The sequence below is a fragment of the Sparus aurata genome, chromosome 12 (assembly GCF_900880675.1).
Source record: "Sparus aurata chromosome 12, fSpaAur1.1, whole genome shotgun sequence".
NCBI lineage: Eukaryota > Metazoa > Chordata > Actinopteri > Spariformes > Sparidae > Sparus > Sparus aurata.
The window spans coordinates 10748877-10774196 of record NC_044198.1 but is presented as its reverse complement, the minus strand read 5'-3'; the positions used below and the strand labels follow the sequence as shown (position 1 = coordinate 10774196).

The window sequence follows — 25320 nt, the reverse complement described above, 5'->3', positions numbered from 1 at the left end:
GGGATGAGGATCGAGGATCGCTCTGGTTTTTCGTGTGGGGGAGGAGACATGGAGGAATGCCAAATTTTCCAGAGATGGATTTGGGACACAACCACCGCAACCCCCTCACCCCATCCACTGTACACAGCACCCCCTCCTCCTCTTCCTCCTCTTCCTCCTCCTCACGCATGACCCTCCAGACTGCACAGGCATCCAGACACAGCACACATGTATAGACGCACACAGATACGCACTGATGCATGTATGCATGGGTTAGCTCACACACACACACACACACACACACACACACACACACACACACACACACAGGAAGTTTGGAGGGCAGGCTGGGCATTGAGCGTGCTCAAACCCCTTGACTCAACAGATCCGGCAAACCAAACACCCTCGGGCAGACACGCATGTACGAAACGCACACACACAGACACACTAACACACACAGACTCCCCTCCCCCAGACTATCCAGCTGCCCACGCTGAACCCCTCCAGCCAAGCCTGGCTGTCCTACAGAGAGGCATGATGGGAGAGAGTTGGACATGACCCCTGTGTGTGTTCGTGCACTTTGTCTTCAAGAATGGATAATTTGGGAAAAGCTCAGCCCCCGAAAAACATGTTGTTGACTCCTGTTTTTTACAAATGAAGAAGTGCAAACTGATGCGTTTAACCAAACATTGCACCTATTTGAGTGCGACTCTCTGGCCGTTTGTCCGTGTCATTTGTTTGCTTGCGTGTTTGCGTATGGGATCACTTTTTAAAATCAGTCCTGTTTAATCTGGGTTATCTGCAATTATCTCTGATGCTGTTTGTCTAAATATTGACATGCAGAGGCTTCGAACACACAGACAAACATCTGCATGGCCAAACACATTTATACAGGTTTTGGCCAAAAACATCAGGCCACACAGAGACGGAGAAACAGATATGAGATGAATGCAGCTGAAAAACTGTGACTGTCTTTCTTTTATATGTCCTATTTGTTTTCAGACGACTTGCCCATAAAATCTTTACTGTCTATACAGCCTTCATCGTAAAGCACAACACTGCTCTCTCCTCTGCCAGAAGTCAGAGTGGATGTGTTGACAGGGGCTTTTCCTAGAAAACTGCATTATTTTAAAACTGCAGTCCTTTGCTGATCTCTAAAAGCCCGGCTAGTTTTTCAGCATTTTCAGCAATATTTTTGTCAACCCTGAATGTATGTTAGCAGATCCTACAAGGAAATAAAAAGCTTATGTTGCACTTAGTGTGATCATGCCCTCTGTTGGCCAGGATGTGCTTCTCTGTGTCTGGGCCAATTGTGGTATCATTACTGTAATCTCTTTCTTACCCATTATTTTGCCTCTGTTTATAAATGTCACTGTTTGCTCTTTGTTTATGTCTACAGTAGATATCTTGGTTGGCCGTATTATTGGCCATTCATGGATAAATCAGTATTAGCATATATTTGGCCCAATATGCACTGATCTGAAACACTTTGTGGTGATTGAAATGCAGAAAACTATAAAATATCGGCCAGGATCTGATATATATCAGATAAAATGCATAAGCTCAGACAGTTATTTCAGCTACCTTGAAAGAGATTTAAAAAAATGTAAATCAAATTGTGCAATTACTGCAAAATGATGCTACTGTAAATAGACTAGCCGAAACTAAACTTGTGTTTGAGGGGCAAGAGCAAAAGAAAAGGGGAGGGGGCATCAGCTGTATGTGTTGGGGCACTAGCAGCCAGGAGGTCGTGACACATTTTCATCCTGGGGGGCACTTTGCCGCATTTTGTCCAGTGGAAATGCTCCCTATAGGACACTTAATCATGTTTTATCTGCCATAAAGGACATCCAAAAGGGCACTTATGCACCGTTTTTTCGAACATGAGGGCACCGGGGAGAGGGCGACCTTTGAATCTACCCGTACCCAAACTGGATCTTTCTTGATGTGTAATTAGACAGAAACTATCTTTATTTTTTATTTTTTTGCAGTGTTGGGTGGCAATTGCCACAGGATGTTGCTGGAACATAACCGGGTCCCATTTTCTTGAAAAAAATAAATATTGTATGCTGTATAGAATCAGTGCATTGACTTGTGTACCTGCCCATACCCCTTTTAGATAGCATCCGAGGCATTTCTAATACTGGTGTTGGGATTGTTTTGTCTGCCACCTATTAATCAATATTGGTAACTGATGCAAGTGTCTTTGTAAGGGTTTTCTGCAAAGTCATCAAAGCTGTGACACATGCACATGACAGTACTGCACACTAACCGTGATGCGTTCATGTGCCCCTCCTTTCAGGCGGTGTGGCTACAGCAAAGCAAAGCAGGATCCTGAAGAGGAGAAGATGCACTTCCATAATGGTCACAGTGAGTTACCGAAGCTCAACTCAAACTCGATCTGTTTATGTTTATGTGTGTGCATGTGTGTGGGCCAGTTCATTCAGAGTTTACACCACCATGTACAGTAGAGGGTTCAGACGGCGGTCATGTCTGTACGAGTTTATTCATCACTGTTGACCCACACATGTTTGTGTCTGTGTGTGTGTGTGTGTCTGTTGCCAGTCCAGTTGACGATGTTTGTACCCGGAGCTATTTTCTAAATGACACCCCTACATATCAGCTCCATGGCAGCCATGTTGGCAAAGGACACATGAAGCAAGGATGATTTATAGACCGTGACATCTTAATATATTTGGCCTCATTTTTAGTACAGTATCCATCTGTTGGCATCAGAGAGGACAGTGACGGGTTCATCAGCTCAATAGAAGACAGGGAATACTGTGATATAACACAGCCAGCACGTGTGATACACTGTAATATTGATTCATACCATGAAAGAAAATGTTTCAAAATGAGTGTCAGTCAAGAAGCAAGTGTCTTGTTTTGGGAATAATTGAAAAGTAATGATCATTGTGTTTTGTTGCTGTATTTTAGGTAGTCTTGGAAAGTTTTCTCTGTAGAAGTGATGGTTTTAAAAATGTCAATAGAAATACTGTTGGGATAGGATAGAATGTCACATTAAACACTGATGGAAAAATGTTAACAATGGCCCTGTAACAATTGTTAGTTGATATGTGATAAGGCCCTTTTAGGTCCTCATAAGTTGCTTTTTAACATCAAGTATGTTAGAGGGTTTTCTGTGTTACGTACCTGTTATCAGTTTATAGACGCTTCTGAATGTCGATTAAAAACATAGGAGTTTCCTTTTATTGATGTCCTGTCGATGTCTTTTTTTTCAACTTGATGTTGTCCTAATGGCAAAGTCAATAAAAAAATAATCTTTTAATCCACTGGCATGCACAACCCATGGTTGGCTGATTGGTTTAATTCTAGATTGATATAAAAGATTAAAAAATGATTTATTTATTTAAAAAATGTATGATTGTAGTCATTTTATTGTCGACAGCAATGATGTAATGATCAAACATACGCTTGCAAAGTTGGCAATATCTTCAGGCGTAGGGTGGGACCTCTCATGCATAGTTATGCAGGCGTGCATATTGTTGTGGAGCCTGCATATATGTTAATAACAGTCAGTGACATCTAAATGGTAATGAGGCCCCGCATGTATGTCTGCAGTCAAGTTCCCGGGGGTGCGTACCTACATTGACCCCCTCACCTACGAAGATCCCAACCAGGCAGTGCACGAATTTGCCCAGGAGATCGACGTCTCGTTCATCTCCATAGAGAGGATCATCGGAGCTGGTGAGTCAACTCTGCGAGCCTGCCTGTGTGTGCATGTTTTCGTGTGTCTCAGACACACACTCATTCGTATTCTGAGCGTCTGTTTTGGGCTGATTTGGCCGGAATAATGTATCACATTATTGTTCGTTCTGAAGTGAACCTGTTCGGTCAAGCATGCTCAGTTAAAATACTCAAACATCCTGTAACAGCTTAATTTCACGCAGCGCTGTATGAAACGCACTCAATGCGCGGTAATCACGGTAATGAGCCTTTCCTGATTCTGCCATGTTTTATAGAATTTGGCCGTGGTCTCATTCCCTCAGCAATAGTGCATCACATTGTCTTCAGCCTGCATAAACCTGTCACATTCAGAATTGCGCGTCATTGTACAGAGGAACATTTAGACACAGTCAATTAAGCCAAACACTGTGCAAGAAATGACGGGCGTAAATGGTGTTTGTCCTTTTTTGACAAGAAAACATGCGTTGGGTAAGAAATATCTGAAGATGCCCTTGGGGACGAGGCTAGATTTATTAATTTTTTGAGAGGTATTGTCTTTGGTCTCAGATAAAGGAATTGATCAGTAGAGTAACGCAAATGAACTTTTAGCTTCAGGCCATGATGAAATGTTTGCTTCACCATTCAGCAAGACCTTTTACAGATCGAGGTGTCGAGCGAGGTCCACAGTCAAGCTCTGTCTCTTTGCCTTAGGGGAGTTTGGCGAGGTGTGCAGCGGACCGCTGAGGCTGCCAGGGAAGAGAGAGATCCAGGTTGCCATTAAGACCTTGAAAGCGGGCTACACGGAGCAGCAGAGACGTGACTTCCTGTGGGAGGCGTCAATCATGGGCCAGTTTAACCATCCGAACATCATCCGTCTGGAGGGCGTGGTCACCAAGAGTGAGTCATCAGCGTGTCTGCTTCTAGTCAGACCGAACACACACTTCTGGTTGTGAGCCCTGCCCATGATTTCTAACGCATGTCATAGTGTATATAACTGAGACTACTCATACGGCAGGTGGACTGTCTAGATGTTAAGGAATCTTAAATCACAACTTGTCAGTTTCAAGTTTAGCTTGTCAGATTCTGCCCTGATTCCCTCAGTAGGTGCGCTGTACTTTGTCAGGATTCCTCAGCACCTGTCACACTCTGCTGTACTTCATCATTAAGGTTCAGACGTGCTTCGGCAGCTTCAGCTTTGGTTTATCAAGCTCAGCTGGAGTTTTACTTTTGAAATGACCTTTCTCTGACTCATATATACAGTTGATGTCGTCAAGTCGTACTTGCCAACAAAATTGTATATATTTTACACTTAACTCAAGTTCTCTCCTATATGTCCTATAGTTGTTACATCTTTATCTCCATAGCCAATCCTGACTGCTGCATCGAAAAATAACTCTAATAGTCATTTAGTCGCAGAAAATTAATCATATTTTTTTTCCCAAATAAAATTGATCAATTCTGGTCAAAAAGGTGTCAATTACAATCACTAAGGAGGTAAACTAAGACTGACGGGGGATGTGGAAAATAGCATAGTCCTTCATTGGCTCTGAGAGGTTGTTTACTAATGAGCTGTGATCTGATTGACCAAAACTCTTCTCAACTGGAGATGCTTTCTTGTTAGGGCTAGCATGAGTTGTTCCTTCTCTAAATACCTTAAGTTCATGGCATTACATAGAAATTGATTGTTTGCACTGTGCTAAAATGTCAGTAATGCACAGTGTTGACTGTTGGTTAGGTTAAGTTATACCTTTTGATGTTTAAGTGCAAAATAATCTGAAGGTCTCACACTCAGTACGAGTCAAATTCAAACATAGTGTGTATTTTTTCATGGGAGCTTTGAATCATGATTTTTTTTTGAGTTGGAAATCTTGACATGATGCGAGGCTTTGAAGTTTAAAGCTGAGAAGCTGCAGCTGAAGCCAACAGCTGAACAGCTGATGTTGAGCAAAGTCTTGACATAGTAGTTCAGTTCATACAAGTGGTGTTTAACCATTTTTATTCACAACCCGGCCAGAAAAATCAGGTTGTGTTCAGGACTCCCACCACCCATTGCTTTCACTTTTAAATTGGAACACCCTGAAAGTGCCAAAATGGAAAAAAAAAAAATGTTTTTTTTTTTTGTGTGCATCCAATCAGAACTCATTTGCATGCACACTCACCAACGATTCCCCAGCATAAAATATGTTATTTTCTTTTTCTTTCCACAACCATCTGGCGACACAAAGTTAACACGCGACACCCTTTGGGGTTCCTGACCCCAGGTTGAGAGCCAGTGATTTAGACTCTTGTTAACAGGACTCAGTTGGAAAAAAATTAGACCTGTGAAGTCTGAAGTACACATTTTGTAATATTCTGTTGTTTCTTCAAAATTAGGTTTCGAAAAATTTGATTCTAAGTGGAGTTGAAACCTAAAATTTCAGTACCCTGTCATTCATATCTTATGGCTCAACCAGATTTTGTTATTTTATGTATTTATTTTTTTTTAAAGTATTGCTGTTTTGTAGTGAAGTACATTCTCATTTTGCTTTTCAGGCAAGCCAGTGATGATCATTACTGAATACATGGAGAATGGATCACTGGACACTTTCCTCAAGGTAGGACAGATGGGGACAGGATGCTTGAGAGGGGGCTTGAGTGGAACGCGGGGAGAAGGAAATAAAGGATTGTTAGGCAATGGGGCGGGAGAGTATTAGAAAGAGTCAGATGAAAAATCTAGGAAGTAAACGGTAGAAGAAGAGGAGAAACATTATTATATTTTTGGGGGGGTATATTGAAATATACTCTCAGGCTGCACAGCATTGAAGTTAGTTGCTTATTGTGAGGACAATCATCAAAGAGGTGGGAAAACATTTAATCATCTGGAAAGAAAAACACATTTGTGAGAGCTATTTGTAATGGAGATACACCACTGACGGCAAAGAGTATAAAAGAATATGTCCATCAAAGCTATCATTATTCCAGTCCAATACCTCGCCATTCTTCACATTCAAGCAAAAGGTAAACAGAGAAAAATATGTAATGGTTCTAAATGTTTGAGGAAAATCTTCTCATTGATTAATCACTGAGGTTGCACCGATATATAGGCCAAACATCCGCATGTTGAGTGCTGCCGGGCAAATGACGGAGTGATGTTGATTTGTTGTGACACATCCGTTTTGCGCTGGCACGTTCATGAGTTACTGGCTCTTGGCAACCTTGCCATTAGTTTGTAAGGCTATTCAAAAAATATTCTCGATGAGTAGATAGTGTTAAAAAGGCTTTTGAAGCAATTACTTTCCCCCTTTAAAAAAACAAACAATTTTCTCATGTGAGAGAAGGTTGCATTAAGGATTGTTTCTTAATTTTGTATGATCGAATTTGTGCTATTTCTTGGTGATGAATGGGGAATGAATAACAACAGGTGCAATATGTAAGAACTGGCATCCTTTAGAATTCATGCAAATGGGGGGTAGCATCTCACCTGCATAACCGCTAACTGCTGCTAAATGTATATGCTGTTGGCTAGTTAGCTCAGTTAGCTGTGAAGCTAGTTGTCTGGACTGGGATCTTATTGCAGTATTATAAAAAAAAAAGAGCAGGTCAGGGCTAGCTGGATAGCCGGCCGGTGCGGGTATCATTATTTCACATATAGGAAACATTTAGGAGAGCAACAATGAATGATATTGAATAATCCCGCTTCTGACTGTCAGATCTGAAAGTTACTCTATGCATTATAAAATGTTTACAAGCCACGACTGCGAGACAATTCATACTGCCAGAAAATATGAAAGGCATCCGAGCTCTCGGGGCTGGAATTATGTCTGCATTGTCTAGACAATTTGGACAAGTGAACAATAATGAAGAGGCTGGCTGGCAAATCTCCGAATTAAGTGATCCCTCTCCAGAGCACTTCAGCCTGCTCAGTAGTTACAATGGCAAGATGCTCAGTTGGCGGACGAGGCCTAAATCCTGCTTGAGCAATGGGCAAACTCCTGCAGCAGATGGCTAATGGTGGGCGAGGAGGGGACACGAGAGAAGTAAGGTCATACAATTGTACGGTGGTGAGGCGTATTTCAGAATGGCAATTATGGAAATTTGGGAAAGGTGAGAGTAAAATGGTGGCGTTTGGAGGGGCAGGTGTGCATGAAAGGCAGCACAGACTAGAAAAGACGTTTGTCTTGCCCCAACTGTGTGAAATAGGGAGGACACTGTGAGACAAAAGACAGAGGGAGGGTGGAGGAGATGCGCTACGGGGCTGTGGTCACTGGAAAAACTGCTGACGTGACTTCCCTGTGTGCCTTCGGGAGTAATCCTGGACGGCAAAAGGGGAGAGGCAGAGGAGCCAGGGAACCAGCAGGCAGAGCAGCACAGAAAAAAACCCTATGAAGTAATTACATGGATGGCTGGTGTACTGAGGATGGTATAAATGACACGGCCATGAGAGAAGCGAGCGGGGTGGGGGCTGGACCGGCTCCAGGATTAAGTGTCACAGCCATGGACAATGCACTGTAAGGCTCATAACTCACATGTGTGGCTTAACATCTCATTTCACATGCAAGTGCGATGTCCTGGTGTAGACGGACAGTTTACACGTTGGATTGGAAGGAGCTGAGGATTAAACGAGCGGTGAGAGCTGTCATCGGGAGCAAGTTAGTGGAAGTTTATTTTCCATAGGAAGGGAAGAAGTATTTATTTGAAAACTAATACATTCTCCTTTAGCCTTAAAGCAACTTTATGTAACTTTTTAACCTTAACATAACCATTGCTGGTATCCTATTTAAAGATGGCCAACTCTTCTCCACTTCTTCTTATTGTGCAAAAATGGCAAATACATTGTTCAGCAACTAGAAGACTTGCTTCCAATATTAAACTTTTAAACAGTCCATCACTGAGTCCAACAGTATTAAAGGGCTGCAATGTTAAACCTGTGCTGCACTCTTTAAAATCTGCAAGTTCTTTCAAGGAGCTACCCTCTGACCTGCATGTGATGTTAAAAATAAGGCACACTCTGTCCTTGCCCGGTTCATGAAAAGACGTAATTATGACATGAAGCACGGTGCAACTCTGGACAGCCGGACAGCAAAAGGCTCCGAGCACGATGAGAGGAATCCTTAATCTTGGTTAGCGGGAGAGCTGTGGATTATTATATTATTTTAGATTTTTTATGTCCAGGAATGAAATTTATATGTGAAAACCAGCTTGTGTGAAACATCCACTGATATAAAACTGAGAGTTAAAGTTTGATGTGTAGACAGGCAGTGACTTTCAGTGCAGAGGTCATACATGTGCTCTCTTTTATGATCATTACAGAACTAGTGTTATTTATCATCTGGAATCGCCAGTGTAGACACTATGGTGAAGCACTGCATTGATTGTATGTTACATAACTGAAAGTGTATTTAGGGCATCCTGGACCGACCAAGTTCACAGGGGGGTGACTGGCAGGCAATCGATCGAATAATTATTTGATCTGATGTTATATATTTTTTGTCTTCCACCCTCTCAGTGTTATCCGTTCACTGTTTGATTTGTAATATCTCAATCATCAACAAGAATGTATTCCCTTTTTATTTGTTTTGTTCAGAAAAACGACGCTCAGTTCACCGTCATCCAGCTGGTTGGTATGCTGCGTGGAATTGCGTCTGGCATGAGGTACACACATTCAGCACAAGTACACACAAAAGCACAATCCATAACTGAGCTCATCATCAGGGCACGGTGCTTAGGTTTGAACCCTCTCCTTTTGTGTTGATGAATGCAGATACCTGTCCGACATGGGCTACGTTCACCGTGATCTTGCAGCCCGTAACATCCTGGTCAACAGTAACCTGGTGTGCAAAGTGTCCGATTTCGGCCTGTCCCGAGTCCTGGAAGACGACCCAGAGGCTGCGTACACCACGCGGGTAAGACGTTGCATTTTATGTGTGTATGACAACAGCCGTGACTAGTTGTTATTTTGATTCTCAATTAATCTGTAGATTAGGGCTGTTTGGAATAGTTTGAAGCTTCATGGCACTGACTGACTGACTGACTGACTGACTGACTTTCTAAATTCTGCTGAGCTCTCAGTCTGCTGGAGCAGTACCCTTCAGTGCACAGACTGTATAAAATAAAATAAAAAGTCAAAAATATAATAATGAAATAAGAATAATATGATAAAAAATAAATTTAAATATATAAGAATATGGATTTATATGTATGTTTATGTTGACCACACTGATGTCGTGATGAACAAATGAAGCTGTTATTTTAAGGTAAAAAAAAATCTGCAATCTTTCAAATCTTTAATTTGATGAATCCCTGAATACGATAAACATTTGAAGCTTAAGAATAGATTTGATAAAGCCCCACTATAGATTCTTCTATTCATTAGTTTAAAAGGCTGGTAACAATTTCCCAGAGCCTTCTTTTGTCTGACGGCAATCCACGTTTTATTTTTTACAATTTGATTTGATGATTGTGAAAGCGTATCAAATCAGCAAATCTTTACATTAAAATGTTTATGCAAATGTTTGTAGTTTTATAAACGATGTATACAATTAGTTAGTTAGTTTTTTGTCAATTTTCTGCAATAGAGTAAACAGTTAATGCAGTAATTCTGTCAGCTCCGTTGTGAAAAAGAATTGTAAGGATGAACTTGACAGGACACTGTTGTGTCCTTGAAGACATTTATATTTAATCTGGTGTGTATATCAGTGTGTGTGTGTGTGTGTGTGTGTGTGTGTGTGTGTGTGTGCAGCGACTGTGGTGTAACAAAACTTTGGATTAAGTGGAAAGCTAACAAGAGTCTTGCTCAAACCGAACACACACACACACACACACATACGTACTTGAATTTACAGACTCACACAGGGACGGCAGCAGCAGGTTTTAAATTGAGCTGTGTGTCCCAGGCTGAGTGGCGTCCTGTCAGCCAGAGACGGGCTGCTTCCTTCAGGAGGACGCCCAATTAGTACTCAGCTCAGTCCCTGCAACACTCAATTAGCACTGAGTCTAGCTGCCTTCGCGCCAAGTATCCTGTCACTCACCTCTCACTGCCAGGCTACATCTCTTCTTGCTCGCTCTCTCGCTCTCGTTCCGGCTCGCCTCGCTCTACCTCCCTGACAGAGCTGCGAGAATAACATAATTCACACCCTTCAAATAATCAGACCCTGAGATATCCCGCTGCTGTGTTCATCAATACTGCATCGAGCTAATTTCACCACTCATCAGCCTAAAAACACATTTTCCTCTGGAACTCAGCAGTCGTCCTGTGAACTTTTCCATCTTCGCAATGAAAGCGCGATAATGAAGATGAGGAACACAAGTAGAGGAGTCTCGGGGGCCCCCCGACAGTTAGGACTGGGGCTTGTGAAGGAAAATGAAACTTGGTGTCACGAATGTGTCCCTAAATTGGTATTCATTAGTGAAATTGTGTGTTGGACCACATGTGGTAGAAGTGTCTCAATTAAGGTCTGTTCTTGGTTTCCATCTTGGTGGAGCACATGTGAAACAGAAAACTTTTGATTGACTGCAGCTGCCTGTACACACCAGAAGGTCATTTGCATAAGTGTGGCATCTGAGCTGCTGTCGATGTAAGCACATCACAGCATGCCACATTGGAAAAGTTAAGGTTACATTTCATAAGCTTGTTCTCTCTTTAAAATAAAGGTATGTGCTTTAACCAGTAAATGTTCTCGCATGTTGTCACAGGGCGGGAAGATTCCTATTCGCTGGACGGCTCCGGAGGCGATCGCGTACAGGAAGTTCACCTCGGCCAGCGATGTGTGGAGTTACGGGATTGTCATGTGGGAGGTGATGTCATACGGAGAGAGGCCATACTGGGAGATGTCCAATCAAGATGTAAGTGAGACGCCAAATTGTTAGCGTACATGCTGCATTCAAAGGAAGTAGGAATGTACAACGATGATGAAGTAGGACAACAGAGAAAACGATCTCATCACGAAGGTGAAGCTAGTATGATCACAGTAAACAAATTAAAAATGACATGAAAAACAACTCCAACTCTTTGGGAGTACTACTGCATATGCGGAAAAAAGTACTGTTCATAATCACCAGTCCAATAGTGTTGAAGGCATGCAGACAGCTTTTCAAAAGCTGGCGCATACATTACCCACAGTGCAACTTAGCAACTGAGTGACATCATTGGAGGCAGTTTTTCAGCTTGCATGGGGCTTTCTCTGAAGCCACAGAAGGCATTGTACTACTTTTCTTACATGTGCAGTGGCACTTTCCCCAAAACCTGTAGACACACTCTGATGTGTTAAATCATTGGCGTTACCATTTAGGGAAACTGTCAAAACAGAGTTTTTCCTGAACTACTGTTTCCAAGGTTGTGGATGAATTTTGAACCACGGCATGGGCAGTCTGTCTCAACCTTCCACATTTATATTTCTTTCGTATTTTATATATGTTTACAGGATAAAATTCTAGATATTTTTGCCTGTCAGTTCTGTTCTCATGCAAAGTATTTACTCCCATTAGAGGAGACGGCGTTAACACGAGGCTGTCTGCATTGTTCCTCGGGGACCTGTGACTTGTTTATAATAAAGTGAGGGAGACGCCAAGGCGGAAAAAAGACGTGTAGGTGAGACGTCAGGAGGCTGAGTGCGTGTCGGGGGGGCTGTGCGGGAACCCTGCTATTATGAATCAATTACTGCAAAGCGCGGATGTGAGAATGAATAGCTTAAATGGAAACACAGAGGGGGCCGCTGTGCGATGTGGAGAAAAGGTGCGCGTAAGCAAAACAGTGAAACAGGTGAATACTCGCCGAGGTGCAGCACTAAGCAGAAAAATGTGGAAGGAAAGAAGCAAAGAAGGATGTAAAGAAGCAGACTGAACTCTCGCTGAGGCTGTCTGTGTATCGGCTGCTAGTGCTTTGGGTGTTCTGATCACTTGTGGATGAAAAAAAAACAACAAAAAAAACGTCTACCCACATTACATAAGTGCAATCTGGGCAAATGGCGATGAGTAAGAACTCAACATTTGATTCAGATGCCACACACCTTCACTCCCACACACACACACACATGGGCGACATATGTACGCACAGCCCTCCAGTGACCTCTTCATCCCCTGCTTCAGACCCCTCCCTCCTCCTCTTGGTTATTAGGCTGTCTGTCTCAGAGAAGTCTGGAGAGAGGCAAGAGGGGAGAGGAGAAGACGTTTGATGTTTAATTGAAAGCGTTATGCCGGATTTTCTCTGATCTGCGCCAGCGAGTGCAGGCTCTCGCACTCCCGCTCTCTAAAGCTTCTCCCCTTCTGTTTCCCATTTCTACCTCGTTTCGCCCTCGCCCCTTCCCCTCTCCTCTCCACCCTTTTGTCTCTCCAAACTGCAAAATCTGCCTGTATCCTTTCTCTCGCCACTCGTCCGCCTTCTCCTTCTTTTTCTCCCCTCCTCGGTCTCTCCTTTTCTCCCGTCTGATCTCTCCCCTCTCCCTCCCAGACAGCTATGTGTAGATCTTCTCCCCTACCCCCCCCCCCCCCCCCCCCCCAACCCACCCACCACCCCCCACTCTCGGTGCGCAGCTACGATGGTTTGTTGCCGCACTCCTCTCCTGCGCTTTGGTGCAAGTGCGTACGTGCGCTCTCATCCATGCCTGTGTGTTGGAGCGCCATCGCGTCTGTTTTTTGTGTGAATTTGACACAAGTAAAGGCTGTCATGAACTCGACAAATCAATTCCCTCCAGTGTCTTGCACTGGCAGAACTAGGCTGAGAACTCCAGCCTGCTCTCCACTGCAGGGTCTGACGGAGAGAGAGCCAGATTTATTTATTATTCATCTAGCTCCATTCCCCCCCCCTCCCTCCTCCCTCCTCCCAAAAACAACATTTCTGTGATTCAGTGCTGCGTCTTCTTTTACTTGCGGAAATGATTAACTGGGCTATGCAGCGTATCAAATAAACATTGTTGATCCTCGCAGGGGCTTTGGCTGGGCTTGCCAACTTCATGGAAGTTTTTTCGTGTGGGGTCAGACAGAGAGCAGCAGCTTCCCTCCAGCTAATATCAGGAATCGGGATCTTTGCTCGAGGGAACTCGGAATTGGAAGTAACATTGCTTTCGCTCGAGATTGTCATGGTCCTGCTGTGAAAAAGCTGTCACATGTTTAGGTGTCAAACAACTTACCCTGAAATTGGTTTCAACTCCTTCTCCTTCTAGGCAATAGGTTTTCTAGTTTTTCTCTGACCTTTTTTCTGTCATTGTCTATTCTTTAAAGGCTATAAAGGCGACAGAAGAGACTCCAGATCTTGTGGTTTACAGTTGCATCATAGTGTTGCCTCATTACCTCATTACATAGTCAGCAGCTTGATCAATGTTGCTCACTGTACGTACAAAAGAGCATCACAGAATCTCTTGAACAAACTTTTAAAATCTACCTTACCTGAAATTCAGCAGCTCCACAGCTGAAGTCCAAATTACCAAAGGCCAGGTATAACAAGGTGAGAAGATATTTTGCTCCCAATCCATTAAAGTGTTTAATTCTCAGGATGAGTTGTACGAAGATAAATCGTCCATAATAATACTTGTGGGTGATGATATTGATCTTGTTTTAACAATCGGCAACTGGATTGGATGATGATGATGATGGCTGGACGTTTAGTGTTTTCCAGTGACTGATGTTGTTGAGGAGGTATAACATATGTTTTGCACACATTTTGCATCATGTGCTTGAAGAGACTGCAGCTAAAACCGATTATTTGAGAGGGGGAATACAGAGCATGTGAACCTATTCTAGTCGTAACCTGTAATAAAATGATGAACCTGGTAAATAAGCACAATGTCTCCTTTAACATTGAAAGCTTAAGTTGAAGGTGAAATAGGCTTCAAGTCATTTTTTTTGGAGGGGGGAATTGAGACAAGCATTGGGGTTTAATTTCTCTGCCGGTCTCCACTCAGCTAACCCAAACCTTTCTGTTCTGCCAGTATACACTGAGCGTACTTTCCCGCCATCGAACTCCTTATCTCAACTTCTAAATGAAGGAATTTCATTTTTTTGGCAGGTATTGCACCATTTCATTTTTTTTTTTTTTTTCAAACTAACGTCTATGTCTCTCTCCATCCCCCCTGTCTGTCTGCAGGTAATAAAGGCGGTAGAGGAGAGCTATAGGTTGCCAGGTCCTATGGACTGCCCTGAGGCTCTTTACCATCTAATGATGGACTGTTGGCAGCGAGAACGCAGCAACCGGCCCAAGTTTGATGAGATTGTCTGTCTGCTAGACAAACTCATTCGCAACCCCAGCTCATTAAAAAAGCTGGTCAACTCCTCACACAGGTATGAATTCACATCCAAAAAAATGACATACTGTCTCCATTTGGAGTTGCATAGATTTTCTTTGGAATGACAAAAACTGCTTGGCTATCTTAAATTGTCAACACAGACTTTTAGTTTTATTTTGAAGAAAGGCTGTTAACATTTTTTCTTTATCATGCATTGCATTGTGTTTTAATTGGCCTATCATTCTTAAGTGAATTAAACCCAGTACTGTGAGCTAATAGACTCATCATCATTGAGAAGAAATGTAAACAGAGCCTCTGTTGAAGTCTTGTGAAACTGCATAATTAAACCAGGGTGGACATGGACACTAACTGCTGCATCCTGGTGAAGACGAGCGGAGAAATCAATGAAAGGAGCTTGATTTTCTTCAAACTACGCATTAGTGTGAATAAATTCAGTGGGGTATCTTTTGATTATCATAACATTTGAGCACTTAATTGGTATTTCCCCCTCTATGCATTGCATTAGTGTATAATGGCATGAAGCGGCTGTAAGTGCTCTGAAGCAGACATCTAGTCTGACAACCTCATTACCTTATTTTCACTGCAGAGATAATCAAATAATGTGAGATCTTTTGTCCTTCTTTCTCTTTTTTACACACTCCCAAACACGCACAGGAACACACTTGTTAATAAATCAATGCCATATCTAACAGCCCGTGCAATAAGACATATGACAGTTAGCCAGATTAAAGCGACGCTACGTGCTTGTTCCACATGGCGCTCCTTTTCTATCTGACAGCGTGGAGAATGTTGTTAGGCAGCATGAACGTTTCTGTTTGATAGCATGGAAAGCTCCATTTGTTAGCATGGAGAGTGATCAGAATGACAAAGAGTTTTGAGTGAAGAGCACGTTCAGCTTCTCGTGATGGTGCATAACTAACACTATGAGGCCTCATTGGTAGCTGTCAGGACATTAGAGCTTAGCCCTGGCTTCAAAATGTGGTTGATCACCCAGCGAGTCCCACTCCTGGATTTTTAGCATAATTATGGGTCTTAACAAGTCTTGATCTATTTTTACTACATTCTGACAACGGATACTGTCTTAAATGATAATACATGCATAATCTTTCTTTCCTTGGCTCTGTATTCATCTCTATATTAGGGTTTCCAACCTGTTAGTGGAGCATGCCAGTGTAGAAGGGAGCTGCAGCACTCGGAGCCAGAACGTAGGGGAGTGGCTCGACTCCATCAAGATGGGTCGTTACACTGAGCTCTTCATGGAAGGAGGTTACTCTTCACTGGAGACGGTGGCTCAGATGACATCAGAGTAAGAAAACTTATGCCCATACAAACATAAAGAGGTCATATGACACAAATCTTTCAGAGAGTACTGGTTTTTATTTGCTCAGGTTTTGTTTATATCCGTCTCTGAGATTTCTGCTGCACCCCAATGCAATAGAGTGAAAGGGACAGGTCAAAAATGCATATTTTGCATTGTACTTAGTTTCATTTATCTATCTAGACTGTTTTGGTGTGAGCTGCAGAGTTTTGGAGAATACTTTCTCATGATTATAATGGAATTTCATGCATCTCAGCTTGTCGTGCTCAAAGCATGACTCGCTTTCTCAAGAACCTTACTGTGAGCAGGTTAATTAAGGAACTATTTTCTTTCAAACAAACTACGCTTCCAAACTGTATCACCATGCATTCATCAGTGAGAGGTGAGCTTAAAACTCAGCCAAGGGGGAAGCTATTAATGTTTGATAACAGCACAAGCCTCTCATCCATAAGAAGATCCGTGCATCCTCTTGCGCAGTAGAAGACGGTAGAAGTAAAATAGTTCCTATATGAGACTGATCACATCAAGGTCTTTGGATGATCTTCACTAAATGGGTCGTGATTTCTGGAAAGAAACATTGCTGGTAAGTTTTTCGAATGTATTTCTGTGGTGCCCAAAGTGCTATTTCCAATATATTCAAGAGAAGTATGACATCTCTACACTGTAAAATCTAGAAAGTAATCTTACTTGAAAAACCAATTACCTCTGAATTACCGAGTAAAGTAGACTGACAATTTTAAGTTATTCAAACTTTTTAGCTCATGCACCTTAAATTGGATGGTCTACTTAACTTGTTTATTCTGAGGTTATCGGTTTCTTGCTTTTTTAAAGTAAAGTAAACTTTTAAAATGTACAGTGTGTGACCAATATCTCCAAAACTCAGCTTCTCACACCAAAACAATCTAGATAGATGAAAAGCACTACAAGTTTGATTCAGGGGTGAACTGTCTGCCTGAATTGACTGTTGACTTTGTTGGCAGAGCTTACAGCATTGCAAGGTTTTTTTTAAAATAACAGCAAAATCACCCTCAAATAACAGCATTTTCAAGTTTGTAGTTTTTGGGGGGGATTTTTTTGGCAGAGAAACAATGAACATTGTCACAAAATGCTGTGAAGGTCACAGCAAAATGAGAATGCAGGAACTGTTACAAGGTTGCAAGCCTGTGAAAAAGTTCAAAAAATCCAACACCCTTTTATAGAACTCAGTGCTGCTGTAAGGACAGAGATGGCTCCAGAAAATCAGTATTACTGATGAATGCTTAACTCCAGACCATCCAAAAACTACCATAACAGTGTTATATTAGTTTTTTATGTGTTGTAACAATTACAACAATTATTAGTTTTTAACCTTCACCCTTACCCTAATTTTGTATTGCTTTAATCAAAGAATGTACATTACAAGAGCTAAACCTTGTGAGGATATTGTACAGTATAATAATTTGTGTGCTTGCAACAACACTCCTCTACAATAAAAATGGCACATCAACAATACAGAACTGTTAAATCATAGTCATGTGCAGTCTTTTTTAATCACTATTATGTATTTCATCATTTGTTGACAGACTGCTGGGTGAATAAGTGCCTGTTGTTTGTGTGCTGTTCTTCAGGGATCTGCGGCGAGTAGGAGTGAACCTGGCTGGACATCAGAAAAAAATCATCACTAGTATTCAGGAGATGAGAGTCCATATGAACAACACCAGCTCTACTGTAAACATCTGATGCATATGTACAGGCACGCACACACACGCGCACACACACATATGTAAACATACACATGATATATGGACCTAGAATGTGAAGAAAAGACTCAGATTTGCTGTTGGACCTAGAGCGGCTTAGCACTTTCTTCGGACGAGGAAACACGGTGTTTATGGATCCAAACTGGAGGATCCACATGTTTGTGGTTCTTGTGTGTGGAGTTTGCTTGTGGTGTCATAGTGGATATTTGACATCGCAGCACTAAAACCAAACTGGACTGAACTGAGTGGTGCAAAACGAGGGGACGCTGATGGTGAGCTAAACTAACTGGACTCGAGTGAAGACTTTTCATTCTAATTATTCCATTTGTGTGACTCTTGGGGATTCTGATATCTCTGCGCACTGTTTGGATTCTCTCAGATCGAATCATGAAACACTGATTGCAGACCAGCACTTTTTTGGCTGTATCACAGAAATTTGGAGTTTCATGCGGCAGGGCTCAAACTGAACTTTTTCAGCCTGTCTCAGGATATCTGAACCCAGTGGATCTGAACAGCACTGACATTTTCAGTTGAATTGAACAGTTGAATTGAATATCATTCTCAGGCAGGACACCCATGTAATAATGGACCAAGAGCAAAATCTTCATTAGTTTTTAGTCTTTGCTTTGCTATGCTAGTGTGCTTTGGATTTTGTTGTTGGCCTTTCGTCTTCGTGCAACAAGACTATAGTTGTAATCAAGCTGTACATCTCACAGATGATCCAGACTCTTATTCAACATCATATACTTTCTTGTCTTCCCAAGCAATGCAAGGCAAGACTACATATGGCAACTTTCATTGTTTAAAGAGGCCTAATTGTAATTACAGCAAAGTCCGTGACAAGGAACCCTCCAGAGTCTGGCTTTGTCCTGAAGTGTGAACAATACAAGACTTTAAGCATTAGGGGCTCTTCATACCTGGCATGAACATCCATCTCAAGTGATCCAATCACAGCTAACACAGATAGCACACATACGTCTTGCACACGTCTGCCTGACAAATAGAAGTTAAGTTGGAAAGACATAGCACAGGGAGCGTTTGCCAATTGGGAAGGCGTTGGTGAGAAGTTGGCATTTAGTCAACATCTCGCCAACATCTTTGGAGTCATTGAGATCTGATTGCTCTATCTGTTATACATTGTGTACATTTGTCCCAGCGATGTACATGTTTATTTGTCAATAGAATGGGGAAGTGATCCAGTCACAAGTGGGCAATCGAGACGCATGTCATGACTGTTGGACGTAGAGTTGTCCACTTGACATCGGATCACCCAGGACGAACATTAATACTACTGTTGTATAAACAGGCTCCAGGATACTCTCTATATCTGTTCCTCTGGCTGAATGTATAACAGTACACAGAACACTATGCTTAGCTGCTGCATCAACCTGTTATCTTGATATATGAATGCTGTCAATAGGGATAGAATGTGGCAATAGAACCACTCTGGTCCTTAAACCAAGCTTTCAAATGAAGCTGCAGATTGTGTAAGAGATTAAGCTTTCCATCATCTTTGCTCTGATAATCTAGGAATCTCCACTGAGATCTTGATGGGTTCCTACAGGACTCGCTAATCTAGTTTCTTTCATTCTGTATTTCCCTGCAATAACATCACACAATCAGATCAGTTTCACAGCTTCTCTCAGTCTCGCAGAACCTTTGCTCAGACACTAATGTATCCTTCACCCAGATTCTGACAAACCCTCACAAAGGTTTCTACATCGACATTCAGATTGAACATTTACACAGGTTCTAATGGAAATCTCACATCATATTCGGAGTCCCTTCCAGTAGGATTGAGGTGGAACATTCAATCCACTGGAATGACATTCATGGAAATTCATGGAAAGTTCAGTCAATCCTGATGGCACGGGAACAAGATTCTAATGGAAAGGATCACCAATTTCTAGTGGGACTGTTTACTGATTTTTTTAATGGAACCATTGCTCAGATTCTAATGGAATCTGTTGAAGGATCCCAACGCAGCCTTCACTCAAGAGTGCACTCAGATTTTCATGGAGCCTTCACTTCGAAACCAACCTTCAGGTACCGCCGAAAACCCTCAGCAATCTTTTCAGTTCACCAGAGTCTCTCTCCACCACATGTTGGCCACACCACAATAAACCTCACTCTCACAGGACTGCTGAAAATAAGGAGGCACTATTGATCAACTTGATAATCATTTATTTATTTATACTTGTTTTAAAAAATGAGCAAACATGATGTAGACCTTTTGTGTTTCATCATGATACTCTTGGACTACTGAGCAGCTCTGCCTACATGTCTTTCATGTATATAATGTATTATATATTTAAAGCAGGGAGCATTGTTCTTCTGTCTACCATCATGTGGACAAGTTGGTATTGATCAAGCATCTCAGAGTAGTACACATTAGTAAATAGTGACAAATATTCTAAATCAGCATTCCTGCAACTTAGACCTTGGCCACTGTCGAGGGTTAGGGCGACCAGCACATCTGTCCCCATATAAGGGTGTCCTTAAAGGAATGCAGAATTATCAGATATTCATGTTATGTTGTTGGTGATTGTGTTTCTTTTCAAGTTTCGATTCAAGACCTAGAAATATTTTCAGCGGCCCTAAATGAGACAGCAAAAATGAGTTGTCTCTAAATTTCAGAGAAGTGTGCACGGGGATTGATATATGAACTTGTGGTATGGTTTAAAGGTATACAATGATGTCAATGATCAAACCCTTGCTTTACTTCCCTTTGGTATGGTGTGTTATATATTGCTACTCAGTGCTTTATTGCTAAAACTTTGACCCTTTTCACCGTTGTGTTCAATGGAGCAGGAACTGAGTTCTGACAGTATATATATCCTCTTTGCAGATGACATGCTAATATTTTTCTTGGTTGCACACAGTGTGCTACTAGTGCTGTGACATTAGAGTGGAAACGAAATGAGATTGTAGAGCTAGTTTTATAAGAGGTGGTATCACTTGACTGTATTGAAAAGCATAGAAAAGCACAAAAGAAGAATGTAAAGGTTTTAAAGGGGTATTTCACTTTTTTAAAGAACATCTTTCACTTTTAAACACTCAGACCTGCCTCTGAGTTCGAGAAGAGTCAAGGTTAAAGGCTTCATTGGTGGAAATAAAATGCCTCATTTGGAGCTTTTAAGCTTTTCCACCTCCTCAAAAGATCAAGAGAATATGAGTGAGCAAAAGTCAGAAGTGTTATTCTATATGTGTTTTTAAAAGTCGAAATGTTCTACCAGAGTGAAAGTTTGCTTGAAAGATAAATATCTGCATAATCTCTTCAGTCTACATTGATATTTTTGAAGGTTGGCTCTAGTTTGTACCTTCATAGACTATGTTGTAATGGTGGGCAACAGTAGCCATCTAGCAGTATTAAATGTGTGGTTTGTATCGATTTTTAAGCCACAGTCTCCTTTTTTATTCAAGCAGGTTTTATTCTCAAAAATGCCACCAACTCTTTATATATACTGCTTGTAGACTATTGTGGCTATGCAGATCTTTAATTTAGCGGGGGAATGCATCAATAATGGTGCACCTTTTATATTACACAATATAAGGCATGTACAGTGAAAGTAATTATGCTGGGCAGTTTTAATTGACCACCCAGCATATTTTCAATTGAGGCTTCCTCAGTCATATGAATATCATAGGTTTCTGATGAGGCTCCACAGTGTTTAGATCCTGCCCAAATTTCGTGTTATTGGCTTTTTACAACCACCCTTTTCAACTTGATTTTCAACTTAAAACCTATGCCTGGGGGCATGAACAATTGGTGAATAGTACACCCTTATAAGTGCCTCTCATCTTTCAAGCACCATTATTTCCTCCCGCCAAAATGCTATGCCCCCAATTGTGCCCCAACTTTCTATGTATTTACTTTTTGCCAACAATATCTACAGGCAATAAGAAGAATGTCAGACAATGTGTATGTTGGAACTAATTTAATTTGCACTTTATAAGAAATCTGTTGCCCTTTTTGTTTGACTAAAATGTCTATAGATGGCTGACTTTTTAGTGTCAAAGCTTTTCTTAATTATTTACCATAGAATTCCATAATTACTGTGTTCCAGAATGCTGATTATATCACTTCATATTCTCAATGCTTCCCATGGTGTAATATTTGACAGTTAAGCACAAAGCATTGGTAATATTTTTCAAAACAAATCAAAGCTATATAAATATATATATACATATGGAAAACTAAAGTACATTAATGTAGAGCACCATTTTTCTTGTGTACGGCACAATGATACACCTTCAGAACGTAAGCACAGGGTTTGACAGGAATCTTTTAGGACAGTGAGCGGATGATACAGTTTTGTACAAAGGTCAATAGCACTAGCCCTTCATGTCAACAAATTCGAGCCAAACATTTTTTCGAGTGTTTGTGGCATTTCAGCATAACCACTGCTAACTACAAAAAGTGTGAAAACAGGTATTGACTTGTTGTCATTGCAAAATAGATATACAGTTTAGCTGATACGTGTTACTGTGCAAAATATCTTAATTAATTCAAATAATCAATTCTCAGCACTTTTGCAATGGCACAATGTTATCCTGGCCGTCGTTTATCAAGCAGTTCTCATTTAGCGGTAAGAAACAAAGCACAGCAAACCAGCAGAGACTACATTTATTGATGTGTTGTTTCTCTACAATGACTGTCAGCTTGAACTCCTCCAACCATGCAGTGAAGTGTTTATGCAGGAGCCAATTTCTTTGTGTCAAATTAAGTAACATAATCTGTTTGATGTAACATCAGAATCAACAACTTTGTTGTTTTAGATTGACTTTCAGAAGAGGATAATCTGATTACTTTACATCGATATAGACAAATTTCCATAACAAGTTCTTGCATTCATACATAACAGAGTTTGTTGGAATTGGCTCTGTGATAAAATCACTGCATGAGGCCCTTGATAGGAGGTTTGAATTCTAGCAAATGTACTAAAGCAATACCTGATATTAAAGCAAAAAAAACATATTTGCATATACAAATGCTTGAGGATGTAACAACTGTAACAGGATCCACTGACATCTTTAATGGTTTTAAGATACTTTATAATGATGAAAATCATATTGTTGGTGTCTTTAAAACATCAGAAATAATGCAGAGAAGTGGGTGGGGTTATGTCCATATGTTCTCCATTCTCTGACAAAGTTCCAACAACATTACTACTTTTAAAAAGCTGTTTAAGAATTTCCAGTACTCAGAGTGTATAGAAAGTTTCCAAATTTCCACTACTCAGCGTGTATAGAAAGTTCCTGGTTGCAAGAATGTTTGAATACATTTGAACTGATTTCACATCTCGAGCTGATATCTTTATCATTGCAACAGCCAGTGGAGGACGAACATTCTCCTGTTATCAATGGCCCCGCCCACTTCATAACTGTATAAGTTAACTTCTCAGGAAGTGGAAAATGGGTACATTTATTGGGTCATGACACATCTGGTCTTAGGGAAAAATGTGCAGCTTTCACTCTCAGTGTCAACATACAAAAGCAGGTATGCAGTTATTTGGTTTTCCCCAGGTCAAAGACAATGATCATGTTATCAGTAACTCACACGTAAGGTTTTAAACAACTGAATAACAGTTTTGTGATTCTTCGAAAGCACAGTAAAAATACTTAGCTATTGATGTGCTATTGGTTTGTCTTTGAGACTGTCATGTATTATGTTTGTGTTGATGTTTTTGTAGTGTGTTATCAAATTCTATATTTTTGCAATAAAACATTTTTAAAATGTCTTGAAGTAGCTTTCCTTGTCTGACAGCGCTACAGTCGATGTCACTGTCATGTCGAGACGTGGGCTGGATGGATGTTAAGTTTGAGGTGGGCAAAACAGTGTTTTTACAACATAAAATTGAAGAATTTTGAAGATTCAACATATCCAGGGTTCGCAACAAAGGTACATTGCCAACATTTATCCTGGCGATTGGGATGTGACATAGCAGATCCATTGGTAGAGGTGTTGTTGCTTTACTTAATGACACTAGCCCTTATGTTGACCTTAGGATGACCTAACAGTAAAAGTCTGGGCTCTCATGTTCTACCTAATTAAAGGATTCACCAGTTCACGTATGTAGCTATGGTTAGCCATGCTAGCAGAATCACTCTATAGGGTCCAATCTTGGATTGTTGGTCACTGTACCACTTTGGTATATATTGTTATTTTTCTGACTGTGATCACAGTCTCAAAAGGCTGCATTCTACTGACTGTTCATCTAGCACCAGCAGCAGGTCAAAGTCTTGGCCAGAGAAATACCACCACATTTCCTGGTCTAACTGAATATTTGGATGACTGTAGATTTTGACTCAGACATTTATATTCCTTTCAACATATTTGTTAAGGTCTTTTAACTTTAAAGGGTTGTCATCAGGTCCAAATGTGAATTACTTTATGACCAAATATCTGCAAAACAAACATTCCTTTCAGCTCTGTTTTGGTGTTAATTTGCAAAAGTTGGCATGCTAAGATGGCAACAATGGTAAACATTAGACTGTGAGCATAGTACAGCAGTAACACGGTCTTAAAGTGGTGCTAGTGCAGCTTTAGATTGTAATGCTGTATTTTCGTGGATTCAAGCAGATGATAGACGGCACACTGGATATCGTTTTAGTGGATAAGATGAGAAAGATATAATTAGGTGGCAGAGAATACCTGCAACAGTAACAGTAGACAACATTGCATTGCATTTTTCTGTCCTACGCAACGGAATATACAACCAGATGTTGAAATGTGGGTGTTCTTGACAAGGAGAAGCTAGCATAGTCATCATAGTAAAATAGTTTGATATATTTTATTCCATGTAAACAGTACAACATCAATATGGCAACATATCATCATGGGTGTTTCATTTTGCTCTCCTGCCACTGTCTATCTTATGTCAGTCTGTTTTTCCTGTGTTGTCCTGAGGTTTTTGGCCATCGGCCATCTACCATCTGCCTGAATCAATTCAAATGCAGCTTTAGTCCTGTTTACTGATGTCCTCATAGTCAGAGCCATGCATGTTGTGAGTTCAATGCAAAGAGAAAATTGATAAATTAGAGATGAGTTGTGTACGAATGCAGCTGCGTGCAGTGTAACTTCCTACAGTTATTGCTGCTAAATAGACCAACCTAAACTAAACTTTACGGTTGTGTACTTTGTAAGGATGTGTGATCTGTTTTTGTCTGTTTGCATCCCTTGCTGCTTTCTGTGTAATAAGCTACTGTATTTATCCCAAACAATGTAATTGCTGAAAGATGCTTCTAGGCAATGCAATTAGACATGCTTTATTGCTTTAGATACCAATTGTCAGTTTAACAAGGGAGCCAGTTAGCAGTTTCTCTCTTTGTCTAGACTGGGGTGGAAGGAGGAGGGGAGGAACGGACGGAGACCGGTGCA

The 25320-nt window shown here is 41.1% G+C and overlaps 1 protein-coding gene across 1 annotated transcript in view; it reads left to right on the top strand.

The window, feature by feature from the left end:
• Positions 1-23680, top strand: part of epha5 (EPH receptor A5) — a 72975-nt gene extending 49295 nt beyond the window's left edge. Inside the window, exons 10-19 of the mRNA XM_030435806.1 lie at positions 2282-2349; positions 3562-3687; positions 4378-4563; positions 6199-6260; positions 9230-9297; positions 9407-9548; positions 11338-11487; positions 14723-14916; positions 16024-16188; positions 17808-23680. Coding sequence (XP_030291666.1) covers positions 2282-2349; positions 3562-3687; positions 4378-4563; positions 6199-6260; positions 9230-9297; positions 9407-9548; positions 11338-11487; positions 14723-14916; positions 16024-16188; positions 17808-17919 — 1273 coding nt within the window. The 3' untranslated portion in view covers positions 17920-23680. The remainder of the gene's footprint in view (positions 1-2281; positions 2350-3561; positions 3688-4377; positions 4564-6198; positions 6261-9229; positions 9298-9406; positions 9549-11337; positions 11488-14722; positions 14917-16023; positions 16189-17807) is intronic.
• Positions 23681-25320: the final 1640 nt, after the last annotated feature.